Consider the following 15,788-nt stretch of genomic DNA (forward strand, 5'->3'; position numbering starts at 1 on the left):
CGAAGGGACCTGCAGACCTGGGGAGAGGTCGCTGGGGCGCCCCTGGGATTCCCACGGAAGCAGCGCCCACCTGGAGCGGTGCCCTGGCCACGCCCGAGGGCCAGGGCTGTGAGGGGTCCTGTCGTCCCCTCCTCGCACGCTCCTTAGGCCGTTCCCTCCGGCCCCCTCCACTTCCAGGAGAGAGACTCCGAGGCAAGCGCGGGGATCTGTCCGCGGTACTCGCGGGGGCTCTGGGGCGGGTGACGAGCGGCCGGGGGAAGGGAGAGGCCGCCGTTCGAGCCGCTCGCAGACCCGAGGCGGCGCCTGGGGTGGCGCGGTGGGCCCGGCCGCATCCGGCCCGCGGAAGCTGCGCCTCCGAGAGCTCGGGGCTCCGACGGGCTCCCCACGTCCCGCCCTCCCGCCGCCCGGAGTCGCGGAGCCCTACCTCTCGGGGGCCCCGCCTCAGCACCCAGCCGCGCGGGAGCGCGCGCCGGCGGGGCGGGGCGGCGGGGGCGCGCGGCCCCGGAAGCGCCTTTCCCGGAAGGCTGGGGGGCGGCGCCGGCCTCCGGGGCGGCTTGGGTGATGGCGGCGGGGCGCCGGGAGTTCTCTCCCTAGCCCGCGGAGCCGCGCAGCGGGAGGATGGCCTCGCTCGGGCCGGCCGCAGCAGGGGAGCAGGCGCCGGGCGCCGAGGCGGAGCCGGGCCCCGCGGGGCCGCCGCTGCCTGCGTCGCCGTCCGCTCTGGGCCCCCTGCTCCCCCTGCAGCGGGAGCCGCTGTACAACTGGCAGGCGACCAAGGCGTCGCTGAAGGAGCGCTTCGCCTTCCTCTTCAACTCGGAGCTGCTCAGCGATGTGCGCTTCGTGCTGGGCAAGGGCCGCGGCGCCGCCGCCGCCGCCGGGGGCCCGCAGCGCATCCCCGCCCACCGCTTCGTGCTGGCGGCCGGCAGCGCCGTCTTCGACGCCATGTTCAACGGCGGCATGGCCACCACGTCGGCCGAGATCGAGCTGCCGGACGTGGAGCCCGCAGCCTTCCTGGCGCTGCTGAGGTGAGCGGCGGGCGCGCGGCGCGGCCTGCCCCGGCTCCGCCACGGCCTGGGGCCGGGCGCTCCTCACTCGCCCGGGCCTCAGTTTCCTCCCGCGCCGGGTTGGTCCGGAAGGTCGAAGTGGAACCGCGCAGGCCGGGGCGGCGGCTGCCCTGGATCTAGTGATGCCCACGCCTCGGTCCCGCTAGCGAGCGCTTTACCGTTGAAAGGCGCTTTCACATTCCGACGGTGGATTGTCGCCCAGGCCCCGGAGTTAGAGAAGTGGCAGGAATAGAGGGCGGATCAGGTTGTGCTGTTTGCCCATTTGCACATTTTTATGCTTTTAGTTGGGGGAGGAGAGTAGTTGAAAAGTCTTGCAGGACTGATGTGTTGGGGTTTTTTGTTAACTTTTTTTTCATTATGGTATTATTTGTCGAGACCTAGGAAAGTGAATACCAAAACAAATTAAGTGTGGCTTTACCTGCCTTGTATTTCTGCAGGTAACGTCACATTTGCTTAAAAATGAATCGCCCCATCGAATTCTTACAGAGTTTGCCTTTGGTTATTTGAAGATAGTAGATTGACATCTGATAAATTTTATTTAGTGGAAAGGATTAATAGTTTGGCATTATTAGCTTTTAATCACTACAGTCCTATTAGTGAAGTGTAGGTATTTACTCCATTTTACAAGTGGGACTGAAGCCCAGAAAAGTCAAGTAGTAACTTGCCCAAGGTAGCCGAGCCAACTCATACTGAAGACCATGTATGCTTCATTATACTAAGATGGTTTTAGCTGTCTGAGTAGAATGTGTTGTTATTCAAGTAGCAGAGTCTTGGGTAGCAAAACTAGGTAGGTCAATGGAACAGAATAAACAGTCCAGAAGGCTCACAGCTCAATCGCAAAAATAAATAGGAAATTGAATATAAAGTTCACACAATTAGAAATAAAATGCTAAGATTCCACCAATAAATATATAAAGGACAGGATACATAATTTAGAGGAAAAATCACAGCTAATTAATGAAGAATGTTTAACCTCATTAGTAATTAAGGAAATGCAAATTAAAACAGCCAGGTATTATTCCCTTCCCTTAACCCCACCAGAAATTTTTTTTTTTTTTTTTGAGACTGTTGCCCAGGCTAGAGTGAGTGCTGTGGCCTCAGACTCCTGCCTCGGCCTCCCAGAGTGCTAGGATTACAGGCGTGAGCCATGGCGCCTGGCCCCCACCAGAAATTTTTAAGATAACATCTGAGGAGCACTTTCTGACAAAAGTGGTAGTAAAAACCCTTTTGGAAAAACAGTTGGGTGCTACAGATTTTTCTTCCGACACGTGAGAAGCATTCAAGTACTGAAAGGTTCTGTACAAAAATATTTACAGCATCATTGTTTATAGTAGTGAGGAAGTAGTCAACTGTAGGGAATGGTTAGGTAAACAGTGATAGGTCCACTTGATGAAATTTAATGTGGTCTCTAAATACAGTAACTCACAAAGACTAGGTAATGACATGGAAAATATTTATAATAAATAGAATCTGAAACCACCAAGAATACAACTGTGAAAAGAAAGAATAAATATTGTATACAGAGAGACAAGGATAAAAGGAAACATACCAAAATGCGAATAAACACAGGCACATTGGCGTGGTAAGATGAAAGTACCTTTTCTTGTTTCCCGTATTTTCTGTAATTTAGTTCAGTCACATTTATTAGAGAGTGAAAAACAATTCAAAAGCTAGGATCTAGATCATTTTGGTTTGAAGTTGACCAGGAGGATTGGATATAGCTCATTTGGAATTTTTAGACTAGAAGTATTTTTCAAAATGATCTGGGGGCCATCTGCATTGTAATCTCCTGGGGTGCTCGTTGAATTTGTAGATCCTTTCCACTCTCTTTACTGTATCATAATACCAATGTGGTGGTGAGACCTTGACAGCATTTTTCGTACTCTCTTTCAGTGATATTTGTACCAGCTAAATTTGAGAGCCACTGATACTGTTGGGCAGCCTTTTCCTTTGAAAAAATATTTAGATTGCTAAGATAAGAATGTAGAGGAAAAAAATGCATATTTCATATTTTCATCAAAGCTGCTAATCAGTCAATGGTTTCCCAACAACAGAAGTTAATTTTAGAGTTCTTAAAATGTACAGTGCAACTTGACTTCTCATTTTTAAATTTTCAGTGTATTGTATTTTCATGGTGTATTTATCCTTTAGGTTCTGGTCATTGTTCTACTACTTTGTAATTAATATCAAGACTGGTTTCTAAACTTCGGTACTGGCTGGCTGTGAAACACAGATGTTGTATTTACCTAATATTGTGTGACAAAAAGATGTCTGATAGTACTTGCTGAGTTGGAAAAGCAGGTTAGCTTGGTCATGCTTTTATTATGTTTACAACATGAATAGTTAACGTTACATAAACACCTACGAACTTAAGTTTGAAGCCCTTAAAGAAACTGCTTACTTTGACCTGCTTGACCTTTAAATGACGTATTTCAGTTGTTCATTTGATAAATATTTGGTACTTACTATGTACCTCCCTTGTGTCCGTCACTGTTTTAGGTGTTAGGGATAAAGCAGTAAACAAGAAAAAGTCCCTGCCCTCATGAAGCCTTTAATCTAGTAAAGAAAAACAAAGATGTAATATAATGTCGAGTACTGACAAATGTTTTGAAGAAAAATGATCAACTCAGGAGGGAAGGAGCATTCTAAGCAAGTAAAGTGTTTTAGGCCCTGAATTTCTCCTGTTGGAGGAGGAACGCAAGAGTGAACCATTGTGATTTGAGCCCAGTAGGGAGAAGTGGTAGAAGACAAGGTCAAAAAATAGGCCAGGTTGGATTGTGCAGCACTGTGGAGACCTAGGAAGGACTTTTGAGTGTCATCTGATATGTGATGGAAAGTCTTTAGTGGGATTTGAACAGGGTAGTCCTGTGATCTCATTTACATTTTTAAAAAACTCATTCTGGCAGTTGCTTGGAGATTAAACTGTAGAGGGTGTAAACTAGGTCTCATGGTGATAAATTCAGAGGCTTCACAGTAAGTACTCCAGGCGAGAGTGATGGTCCGTTATACCAGGGTGGTAGTAATGGACATGAGGCGAAGTGATCACATTTTGGATATATTTTAAAGGTAGAACCAAGAGGACTTCCAAGACATGTAAGTAGGGACGTAGACACAGGTAGGAATCTGGAATTTAAGGAAGTGCTTCTTGCCGAAAGTAAGTTGAAAGTTAAGAGTGAATGGTATTTGAACTGTGAGAGCAAGTGAGATTACCCAGGGAAGGAATGTAGATTGTGGAGAGAGGTACAGGGATGAGCCCTAGGATATTCCAACACGTGGAGAAGAAGAAGAGGAAAAGGAGCATAAAATGAAACTGAGAGGCAGCTGTCAGTGGAACTAGAAGGGAAAGCTTGACAGTCTTAATTAAAAAAGAAAGAAAGAAAGAAATCAAGGAGCATAGGAAAGTCAAGTCAAAGAAAAGGTTTCAAGAAAGGGAGCAGAAAACGTTGTCAACTATGGAAAGTGGATTGTGGTCAACTGTGTGAAATGCTGTTGAGAGCTGGTAAAAATAAGGACATTGAGTTAATTGAGTTGATTGTTAGTATTGACATGCTGGAGGCTATAGATAACCCTGCCAAGAGTGATTTCAGCTGATAAAGTTGGAGAGAAAATGGGAGGTGAGGAACTACAGACAGCTGGTATAGACAATCCTCTCAGAAGTTTTGTTGCAGAAGGGAACAGAGAAGTGGCATGGTGGGGCCATGGGGTAATTCCTCAGAATTGTGTCCTCAGCTATTGTCCTTTCTCCCATTAACCCATGGCATTGCTTGCTCCCCTGTCTGTGTCTCCAGGGCTCTGCTCAGCTCCACACCCTCATGTCCAACTGGACCTTCACAAAGGAATGTCTTGTACCCACACAGAAGGGCATGTCATTAATAAAAATATTTGACCTTTAATGAGTGCTTACTGTGTGCTATATACTGTCCTAAGGACCTTTGTCCTTTGAGGCAGGCACACTTCTCATTATCCCCCTGTGCCAGTCAGCCTTTGCCATGATGCCATAAATGAAACAACAATTTATTCTCACTCATGATTCTGTGGATCAGCTGGGAAGTGACTTGTGGGCTTGGCTTCAAGTTGTAGTTTGATTCCAGTCCATTCTACATATTTCTCATCCTTTTTGGACCATTCCTGAGGATTCTACCACTTCTCTTCATTTTTTTTTTTCTGCCACCATGCCTGACTTTATTTTTTGTAGAAACGGGATCTTGGTTTTGCTCAGGCTGGTCTCAAACTCTTGGCTTCAAGCAATCCTCCTGCCTTGGCCTCCCAAAGTGCTAGGATTACAGGCATGAGCCACCATGCCTGGCCTGACTCCCCTAAATCTTTTAATGACTTCTTTTTGCCTGTGGGATAAAGTTTAAATGCTTTTGCAGATTCACAAGACCTTTGTGATTTGATCTCTATTTCCTTCCCTTACTCTCCATCCACTCAGTGTTTTAATGCCTGCCTTCTCAGGCCTCCTTACCTTTCTAGTTATGTCTTTCTGCCTAGACCTCCACACTTAATTACTACACTTCAGATAATGTTCACGCTTTACCTCTTCTATAAAAATTCCACCCACAGGCAGAATTGCACACTGGCTCATCTCATCTCATAGCATGTTTTGGTTATCTATTGCGGTAGATCAAACCACTTCAACACCGAGTGGCTTAAACTGTTTTATTATCTTTATCTTTAGGATGTGTGGGTTGACTGGGATCGCCTGAATGCTTTGTTTGTGATGCGTGCTTGTAGTCGGATAACACTTGGGGCTGGAGTCGGCTGGAGGTTTGACTCAGCATCTGGGATGAGTAAAAAATTGCCTTTTTCCCTTTCCATGTGATTCCCAGATCCTTTCCACATGGCTTCTCCAGCTGGTCTATCCAATAGGGCAGCTTGACTTCTTGGCTTATGGCTCCCAAAAGCACAAAAGCAGGAGCTGTGAGGCATGCTTAAGGCATAGGCCCCAAACTGGCGGAGTGCCACTCTGCCACATTCTGGTGGTTAAAGAGATTCACATAGGGCCAGCCCAGATTCATCAAGGAGCAAGTCTAAAATTTATTGGGGAACATCTTTAGAGATTAGTATTAAATATTAGGGCCTAAGATATATACTTGTTATCATTATGACATTACTTTTTAATCATTTCATTACCAAAGTAGTCATGTGCTACATAACATTGTTTTGGTCAGTGAGGAATCATGTATATACAACTGTGATCTTGTAAGATTACAATACCATGTTTTTACTATACCTTTTCTTTGTTTAGATACACAAATACTTATCACTGTATTACAATTGCCTACAGTATTCAGTACAGTACAATTCAGTACACTTAAATTTTTAACAATTTGTAGATTCTTTGGGATTATCTAAGCACATAATCACATCACCTGCAGATTGTGACAGTTTATTTTTTCTTTTCTGTTATACCTCAGGGCTATGGTCTGAATGTATGTGTCCCTCCAAAATTCATATGTCGGAATTCTGTGCCCAATGTGATAGTACTAAGAGGTTGGGCCTTTGCAAGTGAGTAAGTCACAGCAGGGGCTCCACCCTCATGAACGGCCTCTCATAAAAGAGGCCCCAGAGGCTACCTTGCCCCTTCCACTGTGTGAGGACACAGCAGGAAGGTACCTTCTTTGAAACAAGAGAACACTCATCAGACACAGAATCTGCTGATGCCTTGATCTTATACTTCCCAGCCACCAGAACTGTGAGGATAAATTTCTATTAAATTTATTTAAAAAAGATTAAAAACAAGCCAACTGCTTACGAGATGGACAACTCTAATAAATTAGACCTGTAAAAAAAAATCCTGATGTAGTCCCCTCATAAAGAAAGCATTACTATAATGAATGGTGTCTTCAGTCTATATCTTTAGATATAGTTGTTTTTTAAAATTGTTCTTTGATATAAGCCAAGGGTATATTACCAAAGTGTACTTTAATAAAAGTTGTTTGAATGGGAAGGGATCTCATATAAAATAGTCTAAAAATAATTCTCTCTTGTTCCGAGAATGTTCTTCCCACCTTCTTTTCATGTTATCTGGAGCAGAAATTCCTCTAAGAATCTTTTCCAGATCCCCCTAAGTCAGAGCCCACAATTACAGATTCTCATAAAAGCATGCACTTCAACTTTGTGGCACTTTTAAAGTTTGAAACTACTCACACACAAAGGGAAATGTGATAAAAGGCCCCACATTTCTGCTTTTTGTTTCACAACTCCAGTAATTTTTGCCTGCAGAAAATTTAGGCAGATGTAAAGACTTCTTTTACCTTGTCCTTTACTTTTGTCCTTAAAAATTTCATAAGTTTCTAGTTTCAGAAGGGAATTGAGCATGCTTCTCTTCCTTTTTCTGTCTCAGTTAAAACAACTATTAACCCTTTGCACTCAGATGTCAACTGTGGATAATGTCGAGTGGATAATGAGAAAAAAGCAAGCGAGTGCAAAGGGTTAAGAAATACAAAAAATAGTAAGTTCATTACTGTGAGGAGAAAAAGAGAGGGGTTGGAAGGACCAACAGTGGAGGGAGCAGTTGGAAACTGGTTGATGGATGAGCTAGAGTGGATGAATCTGGAACTTAGAATCCAGAGCTTTCAAAGCTGAAGGGGAGATGGGCTGCCTTTCTTGGCAGAAGGCCGGCAAGATTCTAGGCTAGGAGTTGGAAGTAAGGAGGATGGAAATGAGAAGGTAGTGCTACGACTTGGAAATTAATTTGAAGCCTGCATGTAGACCATCCCCTCAACCAGCTCTTGCAGACTACTCCATGTGACAAATGACAAGCTTCTCTAAATAAATTGAACAGACTGCCTAGGAAGAACTAGGACTGCTGGTGTGTCTTTGGGACTTCATGATTAAGCTCTGCCCACAATGACATTGAGGGGTCCCTGACAGCAAGACTGGCTTCCCGGTGTGATACAGGTGTCAGTCAGCAAGACTTCCACATGCACAGAGCTCCCAGCCAACCTCTCCATTTTGGAGATAGTTTTATCTTGAAAACAGACCAACTACTAGAGTACTGAACTTGGAGATAGTCATTAATCATTTGACATATAAGGAAAATCAGAACATGAATGACAAAGACCAAGATAAACAGAACAGCTGATTCTCAAGGAAACAGGTAATTCAGGGAACAGAAGGGAACTTTTGAAATTTTGGTTAATGTCATCTTGGAGATTTGAGATCCACCCATAAAACAAACATTTGCATCTGTAAAACTAAGACATGTTATGGAGAAAAAAGGAACCATCAGGAAAGAAGCAAAAATTGTTAGAAATTGAAACATGATTGCTGGGGTGAAAAATAGGAGGACAGCAGAAGATAACAGCAAGGAAATCTTGCAAAACGCAGAGGAAAACAGCAGTGAAAATGAGACTATGTGCAAATAAATAGCCAACGTTTACTGAGGCAGATTTTTGTTGTTAGGCACTGTTCAGAATGCTCTGTGTTTTAACTTATGTTAATCCTCATGACGACAGTATGAAGTACTGTTGCTCTCATCTCTTAGAGAGGCAGGAGACCCGCTTTCAGTTACGTAGCTATCCAGCCGTAGAACAGGCTCAAAGCAAAGCAGGCTCGCTCTTCTCCTGGTCTGCCTTATCTATGGCACTGGTAGCTTAGAAATGGTGTGTTATGGCAAACAGCTCTCATGTTTCCTCAGCCTTGGTTTTTTCATCCTTAAATTGCAGGTAATAGCACCTACTTTCCTTCATGGGAGGACGAAATGAATAGGCATTTGTCATACAGTAGACACTCAGCAAATGTTAACTTTTTCTTCTTTTTATTCATTTCCCTCGCCCTGGCTATGAGGGACTGTGTCTTACTTGGTTTTTAATTTCCTGTACTCATCAAAAAGTATGGCACCATAATGTTAGGTGAGCATTGTGATGGTGATACAGTTGGCTGACTTGGGTATCTAAAAGGAGTTTTGGGGAAAAAATAAGTAAAAACAGTATGATCCTAAAAAATAGCAGCCCTGGCTTTTGAACTTGAGATACAGGGGAGTGTACCTCCACTTGGGGTAGTTGTCAGGATCATATTACCAGAGGAATGCGAGGACTTGGTTAGGGTGGGAAGGTGGGGGCTATGCCTGACTAGGTTTCATCTTGAGTAGTGATTGTGGCCACAGGAATAAAAAAGGAAGTTGAAAGGGTATAGACTAGGGCCATGAAAGAGAATTTAGCTTTCCTCACTCCAGTGTGGTAGAGTATTCTGAAAGAAGATAGTGGATTTTCTTAAACCTTTATTTTACAACTTGGGCCCTGGAAATATAATAAATGTTCTAATGCCCTTAAGTATTGCTAAATGAAGTAATTGTTCTTAATGCTATGCTTCAGGATCCTCGGCTGTCACAAGTGCAGCTGAGAACTGGGCAGTGAGCATAAGGTGTCTCTGAGGAGCCATGAAATGGGCCGAAAGCCGAGAATGCACAAGCTCAAGTATAGTTTAACAAGAAATGCCCAGGCCTTCACTGAGAATGTTATGCTTTATCTCTGTCCCACGAAGCTGATTTCCTAGTGACCCAGCAGTTAGAAGCAGTGAACTAGGAGGAAGGGAGTATTGAGCTGATAGATAGTATTTTGAGAGAAAATTGGACCTAAGTACCCCAAAGCACATAGCAACATGGGGTCATTTAATATATTACTAAGTTGCTTTATTCCGTACTCTAATCATGGTCATTATGCTAATTCTGGGATAACAATGAAAGGTTAAAAGATGCCTAGAATAAAAAGGCACTATTATTAGGAAGTAATGAATATTTTGACATGTAGAGATGTGACCTTAGCTACCTATAGATTTATGCTTAAATGAACGTCTTTTGATGAGGCAGAGATGAATGAGCCTCTCTTGTCCTAAGCAGCTGTGGGGTGCTCAGAAGTCTGAAGACCTGGCTTAGAAACCTGGGTTTGTCGCATGGTCTTCACTTACCCTTAGTCTCCTCTGTAAAATTGTGAGGCTTCCTACCTCTCAGGATTAAGTAAAAATGAAATGAGGTGATGTGTACACAAATGCCCTGTAGACTGCAGAGTCTGGTACAGATTTCGGATTATTTTTCAGTTTGCTTATTATATTTTAAAATATTCTTCACAGGTTTAGCTCTGCTGGATTACTTATCTAAAACATCATCTCTGCAAATTTCCCAATTGCTTTTCAGATTTCTGTATTCAGATGAAGTTCAAATTGGCCCAGAAACAGTTATGACCACTCTTTATACTGCCAAGAAATATGCAGTCCCAGCCTTAGAAGCACATTGTGTGGAATTTCTTACCAAACATCTTAGGGCGGATAATGCCTTTATGTTACTTACTCAGGTAAGTAAATGTAGCTAAGGTATGAATCATTGTAGCTTAAAAATTGAGTATAAGCATAACTATATATGAATATTTAATATTTCCTGGAGAATTAATTCGAGCCATAATTTTAAAGTGTACATAATCATTTTTACTATTCAGGGAAATATATCAGTTTCATGAGATTTTAGAATTGAAAAGCATACCAGAGTTAATACCTTGCTGGATCATATAGGTGAAGAAACTAAAGCCTTAATGTAAGTGGAGTGTTGTGATTTAAGGTTAGATAGCTATTTGGGATTGGAGTTAGGGATTAAGATCCAGTGTTGTCCCACCTATGATTGACAGTATGAAAGCATGAGATTTTCTTGGATATTTTCATTCTCCGTTTTTCTGGATCTAGAATAAAGACCAAATAGTTTAAGTCCAGAAAAGCTTTAAGATTCACTATCTTTGGAACTGTATCTGGAAGATCACTTATCCACTCCTGGAAGAGTTAGAATTTTAGGTTAATATGAAATATCCTTTCTCTGACATTTTAAAAAATTTTTACTAAATATAATAAATGTATAAAATATCCATACAGAAAGTTACACATATTATAAGTGTACAGTCTAATGAATTTTGACAAACTGCACATACCTATAGAACCATTAACCAGTCCTTAACATACATTATTTAGCATTTGTTAAATGCCTGTAATCTGAGCTTCATACTTTGCATGTAAATAAATGTTTTCTTTTTAGACAATATTGTAATACTCTTGAACAAATTGTTTTAAAAATTCTAAGTTATAAAATATAATCCTATTTGATGTTAGTACTGGAAATAATCGCTGATGACCCCTAGTATAACCTTCTCATTTTACAAATGGGTAAACTAAAACCTGGGCTAATTAACTCACAATAGATGAGGTGGGGCCAGGGAGCAGAGCTCATTTTTTCTAGTTCAGTGTTCATCTGTTGTGTAGAAAATATTTGGTACCTTTAAAAAGAAAATCTGTGTCATTAAGTGTTTGTAGTTAACAGAACAAAACATTCTGTTGTCACTTGTTCTTGGACATAGTTATAGAACTCCATGTATGCCAGACACCACGCTAATGCCTTTACGTACATTACCCATTTGCTCCTCATGGTGACTCTGATGTAGTTAACTATTATCTCCATTTTAAAGATGAAAACTGGGAGCTTACAGAAGCATATACCTTACTGAACATTATACAACCATGGTAAAATTAAGTCTCAACTTTAAGCCAACAGTCCTTAAGGTGTGGTGATATTGATGATCATAATAGCAAAATGTATCAAGTGATAATTGTGCAGGTACCTTTCTCAGTACTTTGTGTACATTAATTCATTAAATCCTTACAATAACTTTATGAGGTATAGGTGTTCCAAGTAACTTACTTTCTTACTATCACCATTTTATAAGTAAGGAAATTGAAGCACAGAGAGGTGGAATAACTTGACCAAAGTCATGCAACTAATCAAGCAATATCTTCCTATGTTTTTTTCCTCTTTTGAACTTTTTATAAAAATCTAATAAATACATTTATTCATAAGATTCTTTATTGTTTTAATGTGTGTAAAAGATGGTCACTTAAGGACTTTTATTTTAAAAGTTCAGTTATAAAATTCAGAAACCAATAAATTATACTGTGGTAACTAAAATGCAGATTCTTGTTTGCCTGGGGCCTGAGAGTTTGCATTTCCAACAGGCTTTTCGTTGACACCAATGTTTCTGGACCACACTGTTAGTAGCAAGGGTTAACAGGTGTCCCTGTGAGAAAAAAGGAATTTTTCAGTGTCTTTTTGTTCTGAGAACCCAGTATCACATCAAAATTTTCACTGGTGGGATCATGTGAATCAGTCCACAAATTGTCATGTGAACTTCTTGTTCCTGCCAAGTGAGTCATTTGAACTGAGCATGTTGGAGTTACTTGAGAGGGCCTATGCCTGCTTCACTCTAAAACAAAGTGCCAGTACACTGTACTGCTGTGATTTATAGAGAGGAGTGTTATTGGAGATAATGTCAGAGTCAAAGTCAATTGTGAGAAAATTTATTTTACTCTAAGTAGCAGCAGTAGATTCCATAGGAAACTTGATATTACAGGTGTGTAATCTAAGGAGTGACTGACAGTTGCTACCCTGAATAACGTAATTTTTTATAAAAAATTATTTTTCCTAGAGTGAAAGATCAATTTTTACTAAAAATATATTTTAACTAAAAATTTTAACTAAAAATATAGTTGAGTTGGCTAATTATCTGCTAATAATAGAATTTTACTTTATAAAAATACATTGTTTTATACTCTAAAAATGCATGAACTGTGATCCTAGACTGGCTCCTGTACTAGAAGGAAAAAATGTTATAAAAAACATTATGGGCATTTATTAAATGAAAAAACTGAGATATAGTCAGTATATTAGATAAAAATATTATTAAATTGTTTATTTTAATAAATTTAATATTGTTAATGTTAAATTTATCAAAGTTAATTACTGTGAATGTGTAAGAGAATATCAAGGGCAAAGGACCATGTTCTACACAACTTACCCTTCAATGGCTTGCCCCCTACTCCAAGTAGATACATATGCGTATCCACATGTGTGTATATATGTGTATATACGGAGAAAGAGGAAATGATAAAACAGATGAGGCAGAAATTGAGATAAATAACATTTAGACAGGTAAATTTTGGTGAAGGGTATATGGGTGCTCTTTGCACCATCCTTGCAATTTTTCTATAAATTTGAAATTCCAAATAAAAAAATTTTAAGGAAAAATTGCATAAAAAGGAATTAACACAACTTTTTTATTATGTAATGCTAAAATTTATTTAAAATTTGACAAAACAAATTAATATAAACAGGCTGAGTATATAATCTAAGAAGTGCCATTTTCAGGCTAGGTGTGGTGGCTCACACCTATAATGCTAGCACTCTGGAAGGCTGAGGCAGGCAGATTGTTTGAGTTTAGGAGTTTGAGACCAGCCTGAGCAAGAGTGAGACCCTACTAGTTCTCTACTAAAAAAATAGAAAGAAATTAGCTAGACAACTAAAATTATATAGAAAAAAATTAGCAGGGCATGGTGGTACATGCCTGTAGTCCCAGCTACTCGGGAGGCTGAGGCAGGAGGATTTCTTGAGCCCAGGAGTTTGAGGTTGCTGTGAGCTAGGTGACCCCATGGCACTCTAACTCAGGCAACAGAGTGAGACTCTGTCTCAAAAAAAAAAAAGTGCATTTTCAAATATATTTGAGTATTTTAAAAATATTCTACTATCCTGTAGTCCCAGCTACTTTGTAGGCTGAGGCAGGAAGACTGCTCAAGCTCAGGAGTTCAGGACCAGCCTGGGCAACATAACAAGGCCCCATCTTTTAAAATTTCTACTTATTATTTTATATATAAATTTTTTAAATTTTGACCAGATATGATGGCTCATACCTGTAATCTCAGTACTTTGGGAGGCCAGAGTGGGAGGAATGGGAGAATTGCTTGAGGCCAGGAGTTTGAGACCAGCCTGGGCAACATAGCAAGATCCCATCTCTACAAAAAAATTTAAAAATTAGCCAGGCGTGGTGGCATGCACCTGTATCCCCAACTACTTGGGAGGCTGAGTCAGGAGGATCACTAGAGCCCAGGAGTTCGAGGTTACAGTGAGCTATGATTGCGCCACTGCACTCTAGCCTGGGCAACAGAGTGGGACCTTGTCTCTAAATAAAAATTTAAAATGTAAATTAAATGTTTAAATTTAAAAAATTAAAGCCAGTGTGTTTAACCCTTTTTTCTCTCCCCCATAAAACACAAGATAACTGTTTAGTTTAAAAATATTTGTTTATTCAGTAGTATCTGAGTTATTGAATCCTTTGAAATGAATTTTACTTTAAAATTAAATGAAGTCATCAGTCATGTCAAATAATGGGTGTCATTTATGGTGTGGTTAATTAATTGGCAGTATTCTCAGGTTTCTGCACAACCCAACATGAATATTTCTGTGCATTTAATGTTTGTACTATTAAATGTAAACAGAGCTGAATGTGTACAGCCTGAAGGTAAAATAACTGTGATAGTAAAATGACTATTTCTTTATATGTTTAGGCTCGATTATTTGATGAACCTCAGCTTGCTAGTCTTTGTCTAGACACAATAGACAAAAGCACAATGGATGCAATAAGTGCAGAAGGGTTCACTGATATTGATATAGGTAAGTTCACTATGAAGTAAATTGTTACAGTTTAAGTAATTAATACCTTATTTGTCAGCCTCGTTGGAGAATAAGCTGTTTTAAAATTAAATTTAAATTAGTGGTTTTCCCAAATGATTAATTAAGTCTGCCTCTTTAAGAGTTTTGCTTTCTTTCATTTTGGTGAAAATATTCCTAAGTCATAACTACCTCATTGCCTTTTAAAAGATGTCAAGTCAAATACTCACTGAATACTCACCACATGCATGGCATTATACTAGGGTCCTGTAGAAAATAAAAAGAAGCATAAGATGTGATTTGTCTTGTTAAGGAAACACCTAACTGGAGAATCAAAGAACAAAAATGTGAAAATTAAGATTTAAGACACTAATATTAATAGATGAGAGGGCCTATGGCAAATTTGATTTTTGCCTTTTCTAAGTTAGATAAGAAAATGATTATTATGCAAATCTAGAAAATGGAGAGATTACCTAAAATTAGAATAGTGTTAGGAAAATTCTGACAGAGGAAGTTCTAATATGGACCTTAAAGAATGGATAGTACAGCAAGTCCTTGAATAACATCATTTTGTTTTAATGTTGATGAGGAAGAAAATTGGTTCCAGCTGGGGCAACTGTCTGTGAAGCTCGCATGTTCTCCCCACGTCTGTGGGGGTTTTATCCAGGCATTCCAGTTTCCTCCCACATCACAAAGCTATGCATGTTAGCAAACTGGCATGTCAGCGTGGCCCCAGTCTGAGTGTGGGGGTGCACGTTAGTGCGCCCTATGGTGGAACCTTGCCCCGTCCAGGGTTGGTTCCTGCTTTGTACCCTCAGCTGCCAGGATAGGCTCTGGCCACTCACAACCCTGAACTGGAATAAATGGGTTGGAAATTGAAAGAATGAAGGAATGAATGAGTACATATTATTGTGAAATAAAAATTCATAAAGTATATAGTAGTCGTATAAAATGCACAATGATCTGAAAGTGCTCAGCAGACCCACCATATGTGTGATTGTTTTGAACTGTGTGGTGGCAGGAGATGCTTCGTAGAGTTTTTGCTTTGCAGACAGTTATTCTTGGATTTAACTCACCACGACCGTAACCACCATCACTCACTGATTCATCAAAAATTGGGTAAATAATCATCTTACTTGTTTTTATTAATCACTCTTAAATGTATATGTAGCTCACATTTATTCAGTGTTTAATGTTAGAAGTTTGGTGATGTTTTTTTGACCAGAAATATGCCATAGGAACTTAACTCTTGT

General features: G+C 40.7%; 1 protein-coding gene across 1 annotated transcript in view; it reads left to right on the plus strand.

The window, feature by feature from the left end:
- The first annotated feature begins 509 nt into the window (after positions 1-509).
- BTBD1 (BTB domain containing 1) overlaps positions 510-15,788 on the plus strand; it is a 38,473-nt gene continuing 23,194 nt past the window's right edge. Inside the window, exons 1-3 of the mRNA XM_012763209.3 lie at positions 510-1,022; positions 10,198-10,354; positions 14,433-14,538. Of these exons, the coding sequence (XP_012618663.1) occupies positions 619-1,022; positions 10,198-10,354; positions 14,433-14,538 (667 nt within the window). The 5' untranslated portion in view covers positions 510-618. The remainder of the gene's footprint in view (positions 1,023-10,197; positions 10,355-14,432; positions 14,539-15,788) is intronic.

Source organism: Microcebus murinus, chromosome 7 (assembly GCF_040939455.1).
Source record: "Microcebus murinus isolate Inina chromosome 7, M.murinus_Inina_mat1.0, whole genome shotgun sequence".
NCBI lineage: Eukaryota > Metazoa > Chordata > Mammalia > Primates > Cheirogaleidae > Microcebus > Microcebus murinus.